The sequence below is a fragment of the Camelus ferus genome, chromosome 15, assembly GCF_009834535.1.
Source record: "Camelus ferus isolate YT-003-E chromosome 15, BCGSAC_Cfer_1.0, whole genome shotgun sequence".
Taxonomy (NCBI): domain Eukaryota; kingdom Metazoa; phylum Chordata; class Mammalia; order Artiodactyla; family Camelidae; genus Camelus; species Camelus ferus.
In genome coordinates, this window is record NC_045710.1 from 27,214,682 (window position 1) to 27,237,076 (window position 22,395).

General features: G+C 40.1%; 1 protein-coding gene across 4 annotated transcripts; it reads left to right on the top strand.

Annotated features, from left to right (window-relative positions):
• Window positions 1-5,984: 5,984 nt before the first annotated feature.
• On the top strand, window positions 5,985-9,813 carry GEMIN6 (gem nuclear organelle associated protein 6). Of its 4 annotated transcripts, none has more exons than XM_006181051.3 (3): window positions 5,985-6,081; window positions 6,668-6,805; window positions 8,927-9,813. In XM_006181051.3, the coding sequence occupies exons 2-3, from the start codon at window positions 6,681-6,683 to the stop codon at window positions 9,300-9,302; spliced, it is 501 nt and encodes a 166-aa protein (XP_006181113.1). In that variant the 5' UTR covers window positions 5,985-6,081; window positions 6,668-6,680; the 3' UTR covers window positions 9,303-9,813. The 4 variants fall into 4 exon arrangements, with proteins under 4 accessions (XP_006181113.1, XP_032353266.1, XP_032353267.1 ...); XM_032497375.1 differs by having other exon boundaries at window positions 6,006-6,081; window positions 6,672-6,805; XM_032497376.1 differs by lacking the exon at window positions 5,985-6,081 and adding an exon at window positions 6,098-6,305.
• Window positions 9,814-22,395: the final 12,582 nt, after the last annotated feature.

The window sequence follows — 22,395 nt, forward strand, 5'->3', positions numbered from 1 at the left end:
CAGAATGAATGGAAGCAGATTCATCACCTCTGCTACTGGGAACTCATGTGGTGCCACATTTTTCTGCTGGATTGGAAGCAGGCTTACCACTATGCCAACCAACTGTTTCAAAACAGCAGGTGGTCCAAGGCAGTGTATTCATACTCTAAAGCTTCACTACTGGCCATGCTTCCTTTGGATTTTGCGAAATCCGTAAGTGAGGACATGAATTCTCTCTTCTTAAGCGTGGATAACCTGAGAATCAAAATTTTAGGAACTTCTGTGCCAATAGAAAAGTTTGTTGCCGAGAAGGGTCAGCGATACGGCACTACTGCAGGCTGGTTTACAGCACAGCCCATTCTGGAATTCATTTATGGCTGGAGTGGTTTCCGAGTCATGAGCAAAAGACGAGACCTTATTTCAGCCTGGCTATCAATAATTGACAAAGGAGAACAGCTTTTACAAGAAAATCTGAATGAAGAGTATGGGATAGACGACATAAGCTTGTTAAATTTACTGAAAGGTCTGTGCCTGAAATACTTAAGCAAGTATTTGATGGCTGAGCACTACTTTAATCATGTCATTCAAAAGGAGAAATTGTTAAAATATGACCACTATTTGGTGCCATATTCTTACTATGAACTGGGAATTCTATACTATCTAAGAGGAGATTATGCCAGTGCAATAAAAAACCTAGAAAACGTAAAAAACTACAAAGACTATTCCATGGAAGCCCGATTACAGTTTAGGACTCACATAGCCCTTGAACAAATACCTAAAGAAAACTGATTTAGACACAAAGTATGGTTTTGTTTATTATGAGTGAAGTATCTACAATCAGCAAGGTAATTAAAAGGTAGAAAAATAATTTCTTTGTGGATGAAATCCAAGAAGAGGCAACTGCTAAGAATCTGACCAGTAACAAAGAAGAAAGGAACTGGCCATTACATTTCCCTCTTTCCTTCTCTATACCTATAAAATGGAACGTCTTAGACTGGCAAATGGAGTGATGCACATTCTTGAAAAAGAAAAGGCAAATGATGTCCATTATAACACGTAGTATCTCTCTTCTATGTTATGAATTTATCAATCATGTTAGACAACATTTTTAAAAACTCAAAATATTTTTTAACGTCTCACTAGATCATGTATAGAGCTCACAAATAAAATAGGGAAAGTAGCTATACTAGGAATACCAGAACCCTGTAAATGTTTTTATTTAATTGTTAGAGAAAGAAAAAAGGCTTTAAGGTCTTCCATTTCAAAACAATGATGCCCCAAATAGCATAGACTCTGATTGGTTTTTCCTCATACACAATACTTTTTATACCAGAGAAGGTATTTTCCCCTGTGTGATCAATGGTTTATTTTACCCTTTTTCATTAAGAGGCTCAAATACGGGTCCATAACTTGCCACAGGATAGAGAAGAAAGAGGCCTCCCTTTCGCACACGTAAACCTTTTGAAGAAATTGGAGGAGGACAAGAGGATAGATTCACTGGGTAGAAGAAAAAGACTAGGTTGTTGGAGGGAGAGTTTAGTTACCGCAAAGCCCTCCCTTTAGCTGTCCTCCCTAAGGTAAAATTTCTATTAAGATCTGCTCTTCAACTTAATTAAACCACTTGCACCTCTCTTGTTGCCATTGTTAATGGACTAATCTGAGTAAACAGCAGCCGTAGGAATGGGGCTCTGTATTCTACCTGCTTTAGGGATAAAATCAGTCCCTGATTTCCAGACCATTACATCTGGCTACGACCATTACATCCTCCTTGCAGTCACCCTTGGAGACAGAAGTTGCTGGGAGAGTGGCTTCCTAAAACACATGGGCAAAACACATTATCCTAATGCTTTGGGTGTCCAAACAACCAACTGGAAAATAGTGAGCACAGTGACGAGCTGGTATTTCAGATTTAGAAACGCTTACTTTGAAAAACATGTTCCTCATTAATTAAAAATAGGCTTTTAGGGGAACAATTATGCTCGAGTTATTCCCCATTACTTAATTAGGACGGTATAGTGGATAAGAGGGCAGGCTTTGATCCACTTGCCTGCATTTGCATCCTAGCTCTGTCACTTACTAGCTGTGGGGCCTTGAGCTTCTGTGCCTTAGTTTCCTTAGCTGTAAAATAAGGATAATAATAGTTCCTATCTTATGGTTTTTCTCTATTAAGATTGACTTAATATGCATTTATTATTATTACTACTACTAGTAAGGATAGTAACATATATAATCTTCAGTGCAGAGGGTTTAAATTACTTCCTTAGAAAAAGCAAAGTTCCCTTTGTTACCTGCTTTGCCAGCCTAAAATTTGACCTGTCAATTTGCTTTTTCTTTGCTTGTTCTTAGATTATCTTGGTCATTTATGAAATAAGTAACTCTCCGCTTAAGTTACAGTTTTGTGTTTTGTCCCAGCTTTTCCTAATGAATAGAAAATGTATTAATTGGTTAAACAAACATATATTGAGTGCCTACTATATGCAGGCATTGAACCAGGTACTGAGAGTATAAAAGTAAAGCATGGTCTCTCTCCTGAGGACTTTATTAGGGAGATAAATTAGAAAATGATTTTGTTGGTGGTGGAAACACTTAAAACAATTGCTTAAAGAGACAGGAGTTTATTTGTTCCAAACAAAAGAAACCCAAAGGCAGGTAGTTCAGGTCTGCGGTGGCTCTTTTCCTTTCTTTTATTTTTCTGTTTGGCATGTAGACTTTCTTGCGCATGTCTCCTCACGGTGGAAAGAGTGTGTTTCACCCTGAGGCAGGCTGGTGGAGGAATGGTTAAAGGACAAAAAAGGCTTTCTCCTTCTTCTGCCTCTTTATTTTGGAAGGCGCAGCCTTCTTAGGGACTTCCATATATCTCGTTGGCCAGAAGTCTTCATATGGTCACTTCTCCCAGCAAGGGAAGCTGAAGATTGAGTTTTAGCTCTCAAGCCTCATTAGAAGGTTGTGGGAAAGGATTGTTAAATGAGCCAACCTGCAGTAACTGCCACAACACAAATTAAATAACAATATGCTACGAAATGGTATCAGAGGGCTGCAGTTGAAAAGGGCAAAGTGACAATGAGATCATGGAATCACCTGGAGAAGACTATGGAGATCTAACAGGAGATCTTGCAACTGGCATTTCCTTGAAGTTGCTCCCCACAGCCCAAGTTCTGGCCTTTACTTGGCCCAAGAGTTGACTAGACATATTGAGGCTGATTCTCACCAAACTCACAAGAGATTAAGGGATAATTTACTAATTTACTCATTTATAGTAGAGACTAATCCAGAGTCAAAAACTCAGTTTCCTGTAGGGATCAGGCAGATCACGTAAACATGAAGGGGCCAAGCGTAAAACAATAAAAGTGGCCAAAACTAATTGTGAAGAGAGAGGAAACTTACCTAAAGGCTTTCGAATTAAAAAACAAAATTTAACACTGTGCAGATGTTAAACCTATCTGCATGTCCTGATGTGACATTTTGACCCTAGCTTCTGGTCTGTTCCTTTCTGTTGACTAGACACTGCTCATGTTTCTGTCTCAAGAACTGTCTCCTGATAAACAGTGCACCTAGAAAACCAGTAGAAGAGTCACAAGGCAGAATATAAGGAGGCAGGTAGTTGTAGGAATATCTATTCCAGGCCAGCCAGGGTGAGACTTCATGAATCATCCATTCCCCACAATATGCATATATCTCTGGAAAGTCCCTGCCTTCCAGATTCAGGGTCTTTGATAAATACCTCCCAACCTTTTGCTTGCTGGCCTTTTTCCTTTGCCTTCTGCCAACCCTGGATTACTGAGTGTCCAAGTAGGATACAATATAATTGTTCCATTTACTAAAATATAGTCCCATTCCAGTCCTGCTTCCAGAGGGTGCAACCAGGTCACTTAGTTTGGAGCATGGGTTGTTCCCACATTCTTTGGTTACTCAGATTATAGATGGTCTCTTTGTGCAAATGAATCAGATCACACTCATTTAATGTTGAGGGTTGGTTTATAAGAGCTTGGAGGAGGTACCTCACTGTTGCCTTCCTGTGCCATAAGCACAAAGTTCTATTGAAGCATTTTTTATTTAATGATGAAATTTCCTTAACTAATTTGGTAGATAACTATTTGCAGGCCTGAGATACTGGAAAAATGAAGAGGAAGAAGGGGTTATGAATGAATAAAAGGACAAAGAGAATTTCTGTTAGAGGCTTAGGGTCAACGTTCTTCTCAACATGCCCTTACCCCAATACAATCAATCACTAAATCCTTTGATTTCTCCTTTGAAATATTTGTTGAATCTAAGTTTTTTTCTCTTTTTCATTTTCGTTGCTATCAACTCAGGCTAGGAGTTTATTATTTCCTGTCTGGACTACTGAGTTGGAACTCAGTACTGAATTTTGTTCCAAAGCAATTCCAGGGAAAAATAAAAATAGTTAACTCCACTTCTTTTTTCAAATAAAAATAAACTATGTAAAACATGTATATTCCTACCACTTAGATTGATTACTTCATCGAGTAAGAGGAACTCAGTGGAAATAAAAGGTACTGGGCATATTTGAGAAGTTATTACCTGGGCATATTTGAGAAGAAACAACACAGGAGCAGTACTCTAAACTTTCATGCCTTACATTTGTTTAGTTCTCTCTACTTTTCAGTTGGTGAGAAAAGGGACACCAAGTGAGTATGAAGGAGGCACCAGCAGGACCAAGGGTAGGAGTTGACCAGGGTAAGGAAGTGCCACACCAGTTAAACTCAGTGAGGACAGGCTACAGGAGAGGGCCTTTCTGTGAACTTGTGTATGGTAATGAACTGGGCTCAGTCTGTTACAAGTCAGTGATTTTTATCAGCAGGTATTGGAAATGAGCCTTTAGTTTAGTTAGGAGACTAGAGGGATAGGGGAAAGAAGAGAGGGAAATGGCTCTGTCTCACTCATCGCTTTAAAAGGGTTAACAAGCTTTATGCTAGCTTCTACCGGTAGAATTATATATATATATAAAACGAAGGCCAAAATCTTTCATCCTGCCCTATAGATAGAAGGCTTAAAATGCAAATGACCAGTTGTCACAGATTGCCTGTAGCTCTTTTAGACTGAATTTTTGTGAGGTCAAATATTTTCCTTCACACTATAATAATACTTTGGTTATATTAGTTTTTTGTAGATTTACAGAACTTAACAGTCAAAATCTAATTTAATCTACAAAAGCCACATTAATAAATCAACCAATCATTCAATGAGTGAAGGTTTGGGGAAGGATTATTTGAAATGATGACATTAAGAAGTAATATTATTCAAAGATTATATGGAACTCAAATCCCAAGTAGTAAGGGAAAAGCTAATTTTACCACCCGTATTTTCTACATCGCGGTTTGATAGTCCTCTCAGTTTTTGTAAATTTCCCTTGGTTGCTCACATTTGCAGGAACTCAACATTTACCACCTTGTACCATTGTTCAGGATCACAGTCTGGGAAAAATTCTGTTCCATGCCAGAAGCCAACTAAGCACCTGACCAGAAATCTGTGGTGGAAGCAAATCTTTTGCACTTTTTCACTTGGGGATGGGGACGTTTATTCAACCCAACCCCGCGCTTTTCTTTCCAGTTTCTGCACTGTAACAAGGGAGCATCCCAAAGGAGCAGGCATCTTAATTGCGTTACATAGGCCAAATAAGAAATATGTTGGCTCCGTGTTCTTCTCCAAGGAGCCATCACCTCACACTCCTAGAGCTTTAGCATTTACCTGGGGAATCATGTGTTTTGAATCCATGGCAAAAGTGGAATTCCATTTCTACATCCAAAGAGGAGCTGGTACTAGCCTTTCCTCTAGCATTAAACAATGTCCACTGTGGCAGTGGAGGCGGGAGCGGGGCAAGCGAACAAGGAAGATTATTTTTACTACAACAGTCTCAGCGGCAACCCGCACCCTGCATCCTGCACCCTGCTTGTGTTACTCCGCGCCCCGCGACTCCCAGACCTCTAGGTGTGACCACGGCCGGGGACTACAAAACGGAGACGTCTGGGGGAAGGAAGTGACGACACGGCGCGAAGCATGCTGGAGCCCGGCGCGCTCGGCTCGAGAGGCTCCTTCCTCCCGGCGTGGTTGCTGAGTGCCCGGCGCTGCTAGGCTCTTTAACTGGTACTTTTCTCGTTTGTCAGGATTAGACGTAAAGTATCACTTGGTTTGAGTACAACCCTAAATATCCAGCGGCTGCGGATTAGGCCAGGGAATCAGCTCTAGAGCGTTAGCTGCTGCGCCTTCGTTTATGTATCCTCCGAACCAATTTTAAGAGGACATTGTTGCAGATCCAGGGGCCTCTCCCGGGAGTGTCTAGCGGAGACACAGAGCCAGAGACGGAGTGGGTGGATATCAGAGGAGTTTTCTTTTTCAGTTTTGGCTAATAGTGGTGTGGCTTGAGTTCCTTTGATCGAAGGAGAGCAGAGTTAAATCTGTAAGCCGGAGATCGAAGCCGTCGTGAAGGCGATCTGGGATGGGATTGGGATGGAATAAAAGTGTACCAGATGAGTTACCGCAGACTGGGCCCCGCGGCGACTCGGTGTCCTTTTGGCTTTAAGATTGAATAGTAAGTTTTAACTGTTTTCGTGATTCGGAACTTGAGGGAAATCTCAGGTGTTCTCTACCTCTAGGGTGGAGATTAGGGATAAAACATTTGCTTGTGTGGAACGTATGTATTAATCCGAATTGGTGGTTGTTTTCTATCTAGCCAGGTGGCAGCCATGAATGAATGGATGAAGAAAGGCCCCTTAGAATGGCAAGAGTACACTTATAAAGAAGTCAGAGTGACAGCCAGTGACAAGGAGTATAAAGGATGGGTTTTAACCACAGACCCAGTCTCTGCGAAGTGAGTATGTGTTCTGCTTCCTAGAAGTCACCCCTTTGTACTGTCTATGTGTTACATCCATACTAAGAAAGCAGATAAATGAACGGCTAATTATTCCCACATAAGAATTTAATTTCCTTTGAATCTAAGTGCTGTTCTAACTATAGATTTGTCAGACCAGCCAAGTTCGTAGAAATGGGACGCTTCTTTTTTTACATTTTTACTGCAAAATTTCAAAAATACACAAATGTGAATAGAAGAGTATAATAAACACTAATCTTATTCCCCTTTCAAATACATTAAAGCCAATTACAGACATAATATTGTTCATAAATCCTTTAATATATCTCTAGCAGATAAGTAACCTCTAATAAATGTAACCATACCATTATAACAGGTAACAAATGTAATAATAACTTTAACATTAGCTGATTCCTAGCCTGAGTTCAGATTTTCCTGATTGTATCCAAAATATCTTTTTATATCTTTAAAGGTATCGTTCTATATTCTTTTTTATCAATTTGGCTGATATGTCTCTTAGGAATTTTAATATATCTCTGCACTTCCTCTCTGATTTTCCATGTCATCTATTTGTTGAAGAAACAAAGTCATTTGTCTTATAGAATCGAACACACTCTGAATTTAGCTCATTGCATTGTCATGGTACACCTTAACATGTCCTTTTACCCTCTACTTCTTATATACTAGTATTCATATCTAGAAGTTTGATTAGGATTAGATTTATTTTTTGCAAGACTAAAGGTGGTGATACACGCACACACACACTTTATTTTGAAATGATTTTAGATTTACAGAAAAATTGCAAAGAAGGTACAGAGACCACCTATATACCCAGCTTCCCCTAATGTCCCTCAGCTTACACAACCATCGAACATGTGTCAAAACTAAACATTTATATTAACTAAATTACAGTCATTTGGATTTTATCAGTTTTCCCACTAGTGCCATTCTTCTGTTCTAGGAGCCAATCCAAGATCACACATTACATTTAATAGTCATGTCTCCTTAGTCTCCTCTGATCTGTTACAGTTTTTCAGTCTTTGCTTGTTTTTCATGACACTGACACTTTGCAGGAGTACTGGTGAGGTATTTTATATGTCTCTCAATTTGGGTTTGTGTGATGTTGTCTCATAAATAGACTGAGTTTATAGGTTTTAGGGAAAAGTACCACAGAAATGAGGTTCTCATCACATTGCATCACATATTATATATCATATGATGTTGTATTTTAGTTAAGGATTTTTGCATTTGTATTCATGAGTGAGATTAGCTTATAGTTTTATTTTTTAATATTGTCCTTTTCTGCTTTTAGTATCGAGGTTGTATTAGCCTCATTAAATAAGTAAAGGCATAGCCTCCCTTTTATAGTCTCTAGGAGAATTTGGTTGGATTAGAAATGTGTGATCCTTGAAAATGTTACAGAACTTCCTGGTAAAATTATCTGGGTCTTTTTCCCCCCTCCTTGGGAAGATTTGAAACTGGTTATTCAGTTTTTATTAAAGATTATAAGACTATTTTCTATTGTAAGTTTCAACATTTTTGGCGTAAGTTTGTCCTTAATATTTTAAAAGTTAATTTTTGCTGCCTTATTCCTCATATTATTTGTATGTGCCTTCTTTCTCTTATTACTCCTGCCTAAGTTTTGTGAATTTTATGTCTTTTTCAAAGAGCTGGCTTTTGGCCTGATGATCCCCTGATTGACTCTTGTTTTCTGTTTCATTAATTTTGTGCTTTGTTATTTTCTTTGGTCTGCTCTGAAGGGGAGTTACTCAGCTGTTTTTTTTTTAACTCTAAAAGTTAAATCTGTACCCTGTCTCATTTCCTAATACACATTTAAAGCATTTATAACTCTCTAAGTAATGCTTTAACTGCATCCTACAATGATTAGCTTTAGGCTGGACAAAAGGTTTAGATGTTTAGGGCCCTCAGAGAATTTGTATGAAAGAAGTGAAAACATTTGGTGGTGAGAGGATTAATTTAAAATGAGGAAGAGCATTCCCTATTAGTCTAGTGATCTGTTGGGGGTTGATGCCGCCTCTCATTTTATTGCTTCTTCCATAGTTTTATGGGCCTTTAGGTTTTTCTTTTGCACTATGCTCTGAACTTACTTTTCCTCCAAAGTGTTGTCCTCGTGAACATCCTTGAAGATGGCAGTATGTCTGTGACCGGGATTATGGGACATGCTGTGCAGACTGTTGACATTGTGAATGAAGGGGACCATACCGTGAGAGAGAAGCTGATGAATTTGTTCATGTGTGGAGACTGCAAGGCATACAGCCCTGAGGATCTGGAAAAGAGAAAGAACAGCCTAAAGAAATGGCTGGAGAAGAACCATATCCCCATCACTGAACAGGGGGATTCACAAAAGACTCTCTGTGTGGCTGGGGTCTTGACTATCGACCCACCATATGGTTCAGAAAATTGCAACAGTTCTAATGAGATTATTTTGTCCCGTGTTCAGGATCTTATTCAGGGACATCTTACAGCTTCCCAGTGAGAGGCCAAGAACTGCGGATACACTGACTGAAGCAAGACTTCATTTTTTTGATTCATAAAACATTTTGAATGTTAATTCTGTCATATTACAGGACTTTAAAGGCACACAAGTATGTGTGTACAAGTTTTAACTTTGTTGTTTTTGGTAAAATCAAAGAAGTGGATTATGAGTGCTAATAAGTGAACTGGGCAAGGATCACATCACAAGAAAACAAAACAATGGACATCAGAATTACAAGTCTTGATAGGGCTACCCCTCCATTTTTGTTAGGCAAGAAATGTATTTGGAAAGGATGCAACATGCATTAGATTCAATATAAAATGCTTAGGGAAAATCAGTCTTGTTAAGTCCCTTGCACTAATTAGATATGTCTGTTTTAAAATGTTTACTTTTTATTTTTTTGGTGTAGTGATGAAATAGTTCTTGAAACAGAGTATATACTTCTTTTGTTGTAACTTGAAAGTTTTGATTATTGGTAAAATCTTAACACAGAAGCCTTACAACTTTCAAAGCCTTAGAAGTGAGCACTGACTAATGTCTCCAGAGGAAGAATGTCAGTGTGACAGACTTGCTACTGCTGAGCTCAACCCAGTTCTTTTGCCTGGTGGGTTCAGCCCAGGCTTCCGGGTCACGGAGCTTTCTGCCTTCAGTCTCCACTCCCTGGGTCAGGCTTCACTGAGGGGAGAGAATGCAGGAAGTACGCTTCAGTACACCTGATCCTACCCCTTGGAAGCCGGTTGGGGAGGTTTCTGGCTTACAGAGGCACCTCAGATTGTTCGTTTGGGGGTCTGTGTGGTCGGGCCACTCAAGAAGGCTGTTCTCTTGCTCTTTGTACACCCCTGCTCGACCAGTTATGGGTTCACCTACGCGCTACTCACATGAACGTTCTCATCCCTCCGCCCTCGGCCCATTAGGCCAGATCGGCTCCACCTGCTAGTTTATTAAAACGAAACATCTGCCCTCGTGATGGTCATTAACCTGAGGTGCTGTGAGGCTGGTTTCCCTGGTAACTGATGAGCCAACCTGATGCCAATTCCCCCTATAAATAGTAGCTCCCCCCCACCCCCCCAGGTAGCTGCCATGTTTTGCTCTCTTGCACCAGATGGTGTTTTGCTCCAAGACCTTGCTTCAGACGTGTAAGATCCCCTGTCTGGTAAGCTGTTGTCTCTGTTGCTGTCTCCGTGCTCTTTTCTCTCGTGGCTGGGCAACTACAAGGCTCGCAGGCCTGCAGGGTGCAGCCCAACAATTGACAAGCCAGTCACGGGGCCGAGGAAGCTCCTTGAGCACTGGATGTCGGGACATAAGGCTAGGGAACAGAAAGTTGGTGGGATCCCAAGGTGGCTGTCCGCCAGCATGTGGAGCCCTGTGGCAGCTGACTACCATAAAAGATGTTTTTCTCTTCCATTATATTGGTGATATCTTGTTAACTCAGAGTCTAAAGTACAGCCCCATGTTCGTGTCTCATCTGACATCACAGGGATGGCTGGTGAATACAGACTAAACGCAAGGACCTAGATTACCTACGTGCCCCCGACCCACCACCCCTAAACAATTACAGACACAGGCTTTAGGGATACTAACTTAGGACAGACTTGTGAACTGGACATAGCCATTTACCCAGAAGGGTTTGGTTGGGACCTGTGGCAATAGCAAAATAAGAGTACCCTTGGGCTTCTGTTCCCAGCTACAGAAGTGGGCAGAGCAGCAATATAGTGTGATGGAAAGGCAGCTATAGGCAGGCTATGATACATTGTAACAGGTGGAAGGCACTGCAAAAGGCAATGCAAAAAACCACTATTCAGGGTCTGGAACAGCTGTGGGTGACATATAGGGCCCCCGTGGACATCGATAGAGACCAAGGAATCCACTTTACTGGCCATGACGTTCAGCAATGGGCCAATAACAATGATACACACTGGCATTTATACCTACCCTATGACCCCACTGCTGCCAGGCTAATTCAGAGGGTGGACTAGCTGAACAACAATTGAGACGGGAAAGCGGCTCTCCCAACGTGTGGATCAGGAGGCTCACTTAAGCCCTATGAACTAAAACCGAACATGCCAGGAGCAGTTGTCCCAGTGCTTACGCCATGTTAACACAGGCCACTATTCAACACCATCTGAGTTCAACTGTTGACCACCAAAGGACCATGGCCAACTATCGGTAAGGACAATAACTCGGTTTTGCCCTTGTCACAGGATCCACCCCCAGGGGAACACATAAAATGGCCCTGGGTCTGGCAGGTAAGTCCCCACTGGTTTGGGTTTGCTGGCCCGTAGGGAATAGGATTACAGATCTCACCTTTCTTCTACCTAAGACTATGAAAGTAATTAATCCGGGCCCCCTACTGGAGAAAGACACCATTATATTAACCCTATGGTCTTGTTTTACTGCTTTGCCAGTATTTGGCACTGGCTGTGGGGACTGAGGGTAGACGGTACGGTACTGCAGGCCAGGACAAAAACCACCAGCAGGGGTGGTATTACCTTAGAATGCTGTCTCTGCTTGTGTCTTCGTTAACGGTCACGGTCTTCCCTGTATTGTGCCTGTTAAACGTCTTACCTTTCATCCTTAGTTGGAGCGGAGGGAATCTGTTCGCAGACTGGGCGACAACAGTGGCCTCATTGTGAATGAGTTGATGGCTGGGTCTGCAGCGAGATGCCATTGTCGTCCTCCTCTGGACTTCCGTGCAAAACTGACCCAATAAGCACCTGGCTCCAAAGGTTGCTCGCCTCTTGCACTCTTGATACTTTTAAACTGCTGTTTGTTGTCTGTATTGCACTTGTGGTATTTGGGTTGCAGTGCACCTCTGCATACCTGACCCCAGGGACATCGCGAAAGAGGGATGGACCAGGATTATGAGTTGTGCAGAGTGTAGGATCGTGTGGGGTGTGTAGGGGTGGAGTGTAGGTCAGAGCACTTAAGATGGCCGTTCTCTTGCTCTTTGTACACCCCTTGCCGACCAGCCCCTGCTTCACTGACACCTCGCTCACATGAACGCACTCACCCCCTGCCCTGGCCAGTGATGGTTCTAATCCTTACGCCAGAGCGGCTCCACCTACCAGTTTATTAAAGGGCAGCATCTGCCCTCGTGATGGTCGTTAACTTGAGGGGCTGTGAGGGACGTGCCTCTTGCCTCAGCTGCTGGTTTCCCTGGTAACTGATGGGCCAATCTGGTGTCAATTCCCCCTATAAATTGTAGCCTCCTCCCCTGGGTAGTGGAGGCTGCTCCTATGTCCTGCTCGCTGTCTGCCACACACATGGTGGGGTGTTGCTCCAGGGCCTTGCTTCAGATGTGTAAGATCCCCCATCTTTTAAATCATTGATGTCTCTGTCGCTGTTTCTGGGCTCTTTTCTTTGAACTTGAAGCTGAGCAACTACAAGGCTTGCAGGCCTGAAGGGTTCAGCCCAACAAGGTCTTTTCAGGGGCACATCTACACTGACCCCAGGGTTCCCACATCAGATTAGAACCCCTTACTCCCTAGAACAGGGGTTAGCAAACTTCAGGCCCTTGGAACAAGTCCAGCCTGCTGCCTCCATGTATTAAAGTTTTATTGGAACACATCTGTACCCCCTGGTTTGTATATCATCTGTGGCTGCTTTTGAGCCATAATGGCACAGTTGAGTATTGACAGGAACTATGTGGTTTATATTCTCTACAGAGAAATATGGCCCTTTACAGTAAAGTTTGCCCTAGGAGCTCCTTGAGCTAGCCTGGGCCACCAGGGGTCAGGGTGGACTTCCCAACGCAGGTGTGACCTGTGTATTTCCCTTCTCATCCATACAAAAAGAATTCTTGTACCTTTTGGGAGAAATGTTTTAAAATATTCAAGTTTTAGAGGGTCTTTGAAAGCAGTTTGATAACGTAGCTAAGTTACTTCCCTGCACAGTTGTCTAGTAACAGGATGTAGCCCAGTGCTTCTCACAATTTCACAAACATCAGAATCAGCTGGAGAGCTTGTTAACACAAATTGGGAGTAGGGCCCAGCAATGTACTGTGATTCAGTCAGGGGCCAGGAACTTGCATTTATAACAAAATCCCAAATAATGGTAATGCTGCCTGTCCTGGATCACACTTGCAAAAGTAGTTTAAAACTTTGGGGAACAGAAAGTCCTTCCTTCACAACTTGAGTTTCATGATCCTGAAATTAAAATTTAGTCCGTAGCCTTTCTCCTTGAGACTAAGACTCCCCTTCAAAGCCCTGCATGGCTTCAGACAGCAAATAGGGGAAGGGGAATAAGAGTAAATTAGGTGGAAATGATTCCGACAAAATGAGGGAGGCCTTGAGAGGAGGGAAGATCTGTAGCAAATTATCCATGGCATCAGTCAGGATTGATCCCTTGACCCAGGGACAGGTGCGTTGGTGTTGGTAGATTTATTTGCTGTCAGACTAATGAGCCGGGGATGGACTTTCTTGACAATAGGTCCTCTGATTGTTTAAACAATTTGCCTTGCGAATAAAACCTGAGTGCTAAAGAGTCCATGACCTGGCTCTGCCATGGAAACCAGCCTGCTTAGGACGCTGGGCCCGCCAGTTCCTCAGCTAAGATTCTCCCCAGGAGTTTAACCCACCTGTTTCTGATCCCTCCTGTGGTTCCAGATTCCTGGAGGGAGATCTTTCCTCAAAGCTGGCTCTGCTCCCTGCCAGCTGGAGGTGGTAGCCAGGGAACTCTTTGATCACAGTTGGTGTCAAAAATACTTGTCAGAACAAAAGGTCGTTATGACGTATTTTTTGATCCCCTTGGAGCAAAGTTGCCAATTTTTTGTGTTACATCTTGCTATCCCATTGTTCACATGCTTTCCTAGATCTCTCCTCTTTCTCCTAAAGATGTTAAGGCTGAAATAGATTTTTTCCATTTTTTTTTCAATAAAATTATTAATGAAAATTTAAAACCTTGACAATTTTTTAAATTGAAGTATAGTCAGTTACAATGTGTCAATTTCTGGTGTGCAGCACAATGTCCCAGTCATACATACATATATTCATTTTCATATTCTTTTTCATTAAAGGTTATTACAAGATATTGAATATAGTTCCCTGTGCTGTACAGAAGAAATTTGTTCTTTTAATCTGTTTTTATATATAGTGCCTAACATTTGCAAATCTCAAACTCCCAAATTTATCCCTTCCCACCTCTCTCTCCCCAGTAACCGTAAGATTGTTTACTATGTCTGCGAGTCTGTTTCTGTTTTATAGATGAGTTCATTGGTGTTCTCTTTTTTTTTAGATTCTACATATGAGTGATATCATGTGGTATTTTTCTTTCTCTTTCTGGCTTACTTCACTTAGAATGATGATGTCTAGCTCCATCCATGTTGCTGCAAATGGCATTATTTTATTCTTTTTTATGGCTGAGTAGTATTCCATTATATAAATATACCACAAATTCTTTATCCAGTCATCTGTCAATGGACATTTAGGTTGCTTCCATGTCTTGGCTATTTGTATATAGTGCTGCTGTGAACATTGGGGTGCATGTATCTTTTTGCATTAGAGTTCCTTCTGGGTATGTGCCCAGGGGTAGGATTGCTGGATCATATGGTAAATCTATTTTTAGTCCTTTGAGAAACTCCATACTGTTTTCCATAATGGCTGCACCAAACTACATTCCCATTAGCAATGTAGGAGGGTTCCCTTTTCTCCACTCCCTCTTCAGCATTTATTGTTCATGGACTTTTTAATGATAGCCATTCTGACTGGTGTGAGGTGATACCTCATTGTAGTTTTGATGTGCATTTCCTCTGATAATTAGAGATATTGAGCATTTTTTCATGTGCCTATTGGCCATTCGAATGTCTTCATTGGAGAATTGCTTGTTCAGTCTTCTGCCCATTTTTGGATTGGGTTGTTTGTTTTTTTTGTTATTCAGTTGTACGAGCTGTTTATATATTCTGGAAATTAAACCTTTGTCAGTTGCATCACTTGCAAATATTTTCTCCCATTCCGTAGGTTGTCATTTTGTTTTACTTATGGTTCCCTTTGCTGTGCAAAAGCTTATAAGTTTAATTAGGTCTCATTTGTTAATTTTTGCTTTTATTTCTATTGCCCTAGGAGAACATTGCTAAGATTTATGTCAGAGAATGTTTGCCAATGTTTTCTTCTAGGAGGTTTATCATGTCTTGTCTTATATTTAAGTCTTTAAGCATTTTGAGTCTTTAAGCCATTTTGAGTTTATTTTGTGTATGGTATGAGGGAGTGTTCTAACTTCATTGATTTATATGCTGCTGTTCAGTTTTCCAAACACCACTTGTTGAAGAGCATGTAAAACCTTGACAATTGTTTTATTTGAGAACTGGTGGAATTTTCATGATGCTGCTTGAAATAGATTTCTAGAATGTTAGGGTCGAGGCTAAGGATTACTATAATTTTGGGAGAAATCAGAGCAGTGAAGGTCTATAATTACACATAATTAATTGTTTCTACTGACAAATATGATTTTTCTTAAACCACTTTACTGAGATATGAATAACATACAAAAAACTACATACTTAGTGTATATAACATGATGAGTTTGGAGATAAGTATACACTCATGAAACCATCACTACAATCTATGCCTAAACATAACCATCACCTCCAACAGTTTTTCCTGCCTTCTTTATTAATGCTATCATAGATAACAGTGCAAAGAATATCTTCATGAATATGTCTTTATTGCTACTATTAAACTAAAGTGTATAGAAATGAAAGTACTATGTCAAAGAGTATGAACACATGTTGGTTTTTCCCTTTTTAAGTAGTTTGTGCTGCTTTACATTGACAAGAGTAATAAATGTATGCTAATTTCATCACACCCTTAGAGTATTACTGTTTTGTTTAAATTTTATGACTGAATATAAAATGGTGTTTTAAAATTTGATTTAATTTGTATTTATTAGCATTTCCCCATGTGTCTTTATTCCCAGTATGGGAACTGTTTGATTCATATCTTCATTTAAAAAAATCTTCATTTTTTAAAGAAGTTATTTTCTCCATATTCCCATCATGTCATATCTGTTTATGTTTCTAAATTTTACTCATGTGGATTTATGTAAGTAAGCAACTAGTGATACATGCATTTCTTCTAACTTTGACATAATTTCAGATTTACAGAAAATTTGCATAAACAGGACAAAGAATTGCCATATATCCTTTATCCAGCAAGTGTTAACATTTACCACACTTGTATTTTCTGTGCATGTGTATGTGTGTTCATTTTTCTCCCTGAACTGTTTGAGAATAAATCATGGACACAATGGAAATATGAGGACATTTTCTTAAATAACCAAAATACAGTTATCAAAATCAGGAAACTAACATTGATATACTACTGTGGTTTAATACAGACATCATCCAGATTTCACCCACTGTCTCAATGTCCGCTGTGCCAAAAAAGACTTTAATTTGGATCACGTGTTGCATTCGGTTGTCATATCCTTTTAGTTCCCTTCACTCTGGAGTAGTTCCTCAGTCTTTGACTTTCATGACATTGACATTTTTGAATACAGGCCAGTTTTCTTGTGGAATGCCCCTCAATTTGGGTTTGTTTGTTTCCCTATGATTCAATTCAGTGTGCATTTTTGGGGTAGGAATACCCTGGAAATGATAGTGTGTTCTCAGTACGTCATATCGGGAGGCATATGATGTTGGTTTTAATTTGCATTTCGCTAATGACTAATGATGTTGCGTGTTGCTTGTGTGCTTGTTAAGCCATTTGTGTATCTTCAGTGAAATGTTTACTCAAATTTTTGCCCATTTGAAAACCTGAGTTATCTAATTGAGTTGTAAGTGTTCTTCATATATTCTATATACAGGTGCTTTATCAGATAAATGATTTGTAAATATTTTCTCCCCATCTGTGGCTTGTCTTGAATGTTCTTAATGATATTTTTGAAGTGAAGAAATTTTTAAAATTAAGTACGATTTATCAATTTTCTTTTATGGATCATGTTTTTGGTGTCATAGCCAAGAATTCTTTGTCTAACCCACAGTCACAAAGATTATCTCTTTTTTTTTTAAGTGTTTTCATTTGCTCTTAAACTTCGATTTATGCTCTATTTTGATAATTTTTGTGTCTGCTCTGAGGTAAAGGTCTAAGTTAATGTTTTTACATGTGGAGATCCAATTATTCCATTACCATTTGTTGAAAGATTTCTTTCTCCATTGAATTGCCTGGGCACTTTTGTTGGAAATCAGTTGATGATAAATTGTAAAGGTTTATGTCTGGGCTTAACAGTTGTGTTCCATTGATCCATTTGTGAGTCCTTATGTTAGTAACACACTGTATTAACTATTATAGCATTACAATAAGATTTGATATCTATAAGTCCTCAAATTTTGTTCATTTTAAAGATTGTTTGACTCTTCTGGCTCCTTTGCATTGCCATACAAATTTTGAATGAGGTTGTCAATTTCTGGGGAAAAAAAGCCACCCATGAGGATTTGATAAGGACTGGGTTGAATCTATAGATCAGTTTGAGGAGAGTTGTTATCTTAGTAATACTGAGTTTTCCATTCCATGAACTTGGAATGTCTCTTAGTTTACTTAGATCTTTAATTTTCTTACAACAGTGTTTTACGGTCATCAATGTACAGGTTTTATACTGCTTTTGCTTAATTTATTCCTAAGTATTTTTAATGCTATTTAATTTTTTAATGCTATTCTGAATGGAATTGTTTTTTAATTTCATTCCTGAATTATTGGTCGTTCGTATATAGAAGTAAGTTTTGCATATTGATCTTGTATCCCATGGTCTTGTTGAACTAATTTATCACACACACACTTTTGAGTTCCTCTCACTTTGCTTCACATTACCCAAATACATTCTGAAGAGAGATTAGGCCATAAATATATTCCCTACAGCTTTGGTTATATGCAGAAGTTGCTCACAAGGTTTAAAGAGGCACACCTAATTGCTGAACAAATGAGAGTCATGAAAAGCAGAATTCCCATTAAGAGGCTTAGTAGAAGCCATTAGTATCCTTTCTTTTAATTTCAACATTAGGCATCCAGTCTCCTTAGAACCTTCAGAGGCTTTGCAGGGGGTAAATTCTGTTCCTGACTGAATTTATTCCAGTAAACTTTATTTCTCTCTTGCCTTGTTTCTCCTGTGTCCCTGTTTATCTTTGTATCTTGAGTTCCTAAGGTGACTGGCACACAGTACCCGATTAAAATAACAAGTTGATTATATTGAAATTAATGAGCGTGAATGTGGGAGGAATTTCTGTAACCCCAATATGGGTCTCAAACTAGCTACGTAGCACACATTAGTTTTAAAGTGGACAATCGGCCTTCTTGTTAACTAATCAGATTGCATGCTTCAATTAATCCAATCTTAGCCATGCTTACCATAGAAAAGGATAGTATAAAGATTTATGGACTAGAAATAATGGGGACAGCTGGAGTTTTAATAGGAAAGTACACAGGTGAATTTCAAGCAGAAGAGCAGCATTAATGGAAATGTCTATAATTATGGATTGTTTTGTGCTGGGTCTATAATTAGTGGATTCGTGGAATCATAGGGGCTAGTCCCTTAGTGCCCATGGTATAGTACAGCCTTGGATTTGTAAAGACATCTGTCTTCTGAAGAACATAACACATTTTTGACATTCAGTCTGGTAATCTAATAGTCAAGTCCTAAGACAAACATTTTTTTTTCCAGTTCAAACTATGGGAGAAGGGATACTGAGCATAGAAATTATAGTTCCTAATTAGACTTCATGTTAGATTTAAACATTTTACAGTTGTACACCTGTAGTGCTGTATACGCCCATCCCCTTTGTATTAACCCTGTTTGTGTTTTAGCTTATTGGCCAAACTCTACTAAGTTGGACTCTGTTCAAATAGCACAAAGATAAAGCAAGGATGTGTGTGTGTGTTTTAAACATCTTAACGTGGGCCCAAGTGTGAGAACTTGAGTTTTGCAGTGGGAAGTGTTAGCGGTATTAACGCCATATACCAGTCATATTTTCAAAGAGCATGTTTTGACTTGCTTTTTCAAAATAAGTGATAAAAAAAATGACAGTAGAACATGTTTTTAAAGTAAAGCTATCCCTACCCATCTGTGCATGGCTTTTCCCATTTGCCCATATTTTCCTCAAATTCTCAAATACTCTGTTCATAACAATGTACTCCTAAGCTCTTACTCACACAGTACATGTTTATTAGAGTTGATTTGGCAGAGGTTTTGCTTTTGTTAGCCCACATGTACTTAGATTTTTAAACTCAACTATGGGTCTAATTTATATCTGACTAGTAGTTAGACTTTATAAGTGGTCACCTATCATTTGTTTAGACAGGTAGCTTCTCTCTACCTTGGCACTATGGACATTGTGGACTGAATGATCATTTTTTTCCTGGACCGTCCTGTGCATTGTAGGATGGTTAGCAGCACTCCTGGCCTCTAACCCTCCCCGACTCCCGTGACATCTCCAAATACTGCCAAATGTCTCCTGGTGGGCAAAATTGCCCCCAGTTGAGAACCACTGGTTTAAAACCAACAATAACTACATTTTCTCCTGTGAGAAAATGTCTTTAGTTTTTGTATGTAAGGTCTTGTATTTGTTAGAGTTAATCAACCTCTATGGACAAAGTTTTACTTGAAAGGTTAACAGACACTATTGTTATAACACATTTGGAAACCAAGGTTGGAATGAGACAAAATTTATTAAATGGAGACTCTCAAGAAGTAAATGGGTCTTTCTGGCTAAGTCATCCTGTCTTTAATTGTTGTAGGAAAAAACAGCCATGGATAATCTCTTCTTTATAAAGATCATTCAGCGTGGAAGGAAAATTAACTCCTTCCAGGCCATTTTCAGTAAAAGGTTGGAGGAGATAGCAGTAACTGCATTTTCTGCATAAGGAATGATTTTTAAGAACCTCAGTGTTTAAAATGCTTCTGTTGAAAATGTTTTAATATAATTATTTTACATTATTATGCCATTTTTAGCAATATTTGTCGTATGTAAGGGTCATCATTCTAAACACTGATTCTTACTGTAGGTAGTTATGAGTTTGGGCTGAATTTCCAAGGCCACCCCTGGGTAGTTGCTTTTCCAAACAAACCTCTCGCACTGGTTCTGTGGCATTTGTTTCTTCACTAAAAAGTTGAAATGGAGGTGAAAAGACCTCTAGTCAATTGATTCAAGCCATCCTCATAGCTCTCTCTTGGGCACTGTGTTCTGGCTTGTTTATGCAAGCAGCTGGGTTTGCACTGCCTCGGGCGGAGACCTGGGGCTGGCCCAAATCGGGCAAAGATGGGGCAGAGGATGGACTGTCTGTGGGAAAAACTTCATGTTTGGGTTGCTGTCCTGTATCTTTAGAAAACATTGATTCCACTCCTTCCTGATGGTTCATATTTTCCAAAAACCTTTTTCTGCTCTTCGATAAAACAAATGATGAAAACACCTAAGATTTTAAAAGCACCTTAAGGATTAGTGATTGGCTACAGATCCTATTTAAGACTAGTCTCTTCACTATGCCATTTGGGGGTGATAACTTAGCAATGGCAAGAAAAGTCTGTCCGTGCTAATGACTCACTGTGGTTAACTGTTCACAAGGTCAGTGCAGTTTTAGACTCTGGAACGATCTGAAACTATTGCTGTGATAGTTAATTGCACTGTCTGTTTCTACCTGAGGCCCTCTGTACTATGAGCACTCAAATATTGATTGACACGGATTCATATCAAGCTTTAATTTCTGAAAAGAGCTCACAGTGTATTTATTATAAGCAGACTTTCTACCTGCATCTGGAGGAAAATAAACCCTAGGAATCGTTCGTAATTCTAGTGTAATTTACAGGAAAGAGGCAGCCTCTGCTTAGGCCTGTTGAAGCATAGTGTGGTGTGAGCGTCCTCTGCTGACCCCAGGAATCCACTATTATGTGGCAAATGGGTGACACCCTTAAGGCTCCCTCTGGGTACAGAGCCTGAGCTCACCAACTCTCAGCCCAGCAGTTGAGAGAGCACAACACAGAGTGGCTGACCCTACAGAGCCAGTCTGGGCTGCATCTGAAAACCAGACCCTCAGTCCTAATTTACTTACATTTACTGTATTTTAATTTTCCAAAGGACTTTCACAAGATCTTATGATAACCTCTTAGGGACATACTCAAAACCATTGCTTAGGAAGGAAAAAAAAAAAGCACATCCCATATGCCTACAGATTCCCAGGCTGCACGCTTTGTTCTGTTACTTAAACTGCTCAGATAATAGAATGGGAGGATAAAGACCAAAGTCCAGTCCTTGACAGGGAGATCGAGGTGTCATAATCAGATATGGAACGCAAGCAGGAAGAAGACGAAGCTAGTATTTTATCAACCTGACCACCTCTGTAAGAAATGTTGAGCTATTCTCATTTCCTGAGAACGTCCCAATGAGTCTGTACTGTTTTGTATTGTATTTAATTTTGTAGCAAGTACTTCATTAATATGGTTCCCTAACTAGATTCCAGTAAGAGTAAAACATACTTAAGAAAGTAGAGAGTTCTCCATAAAATTAACAGTAAGTCCTGACCAGCTTGTTGGGGCTGAGAAACCCACTCTCACCTTGAATTATGACACTATTTTAACTTTAATTACAAACGGGTAATCCTGTTTCATTTCTTATTTCATAATTTTAATGAGCCTAAAAAGTTTAGTTTTTTGTGGGGGGGTGGTGGTGAGGATTTTCTCCTGAATGCCTTCAGTCGAGGCTTCCCACCCTTTTTCACACTCTGGGACATCAACAGAATGACTGGACGTGCGCGTTTGTACGTGGCTGCAAGGAACCAGCCCAAGCACGGCTTCCCTGAGGGACAGTTACTCAGCACTCCGACTGGCAAGTGTCGTTATTCACCACCCCGCAGCTGTGCGCGCTGCTGGGAACGTGCGTCTGGGGCTGCGGGCCCACGTGGGCAGATGCCTCTAGCTGGGGCAGGCAGCACGGGCTCCGCTGGAGCACCAGGAGTCAAAGCTGGTTTTAAAAAAATTTTTCAGTGAGTTAGCGCCGTTTTCTCCACGTCTCCTAGATGTCCCAGCCTCATCTGGTCTGTAACGTGAGCCTTGTTTCAGTGGCAAGTCAGCACTGGGAGACTGTGGGTGCTATGCGTATGTTTTTATTTAAGGGGATGAC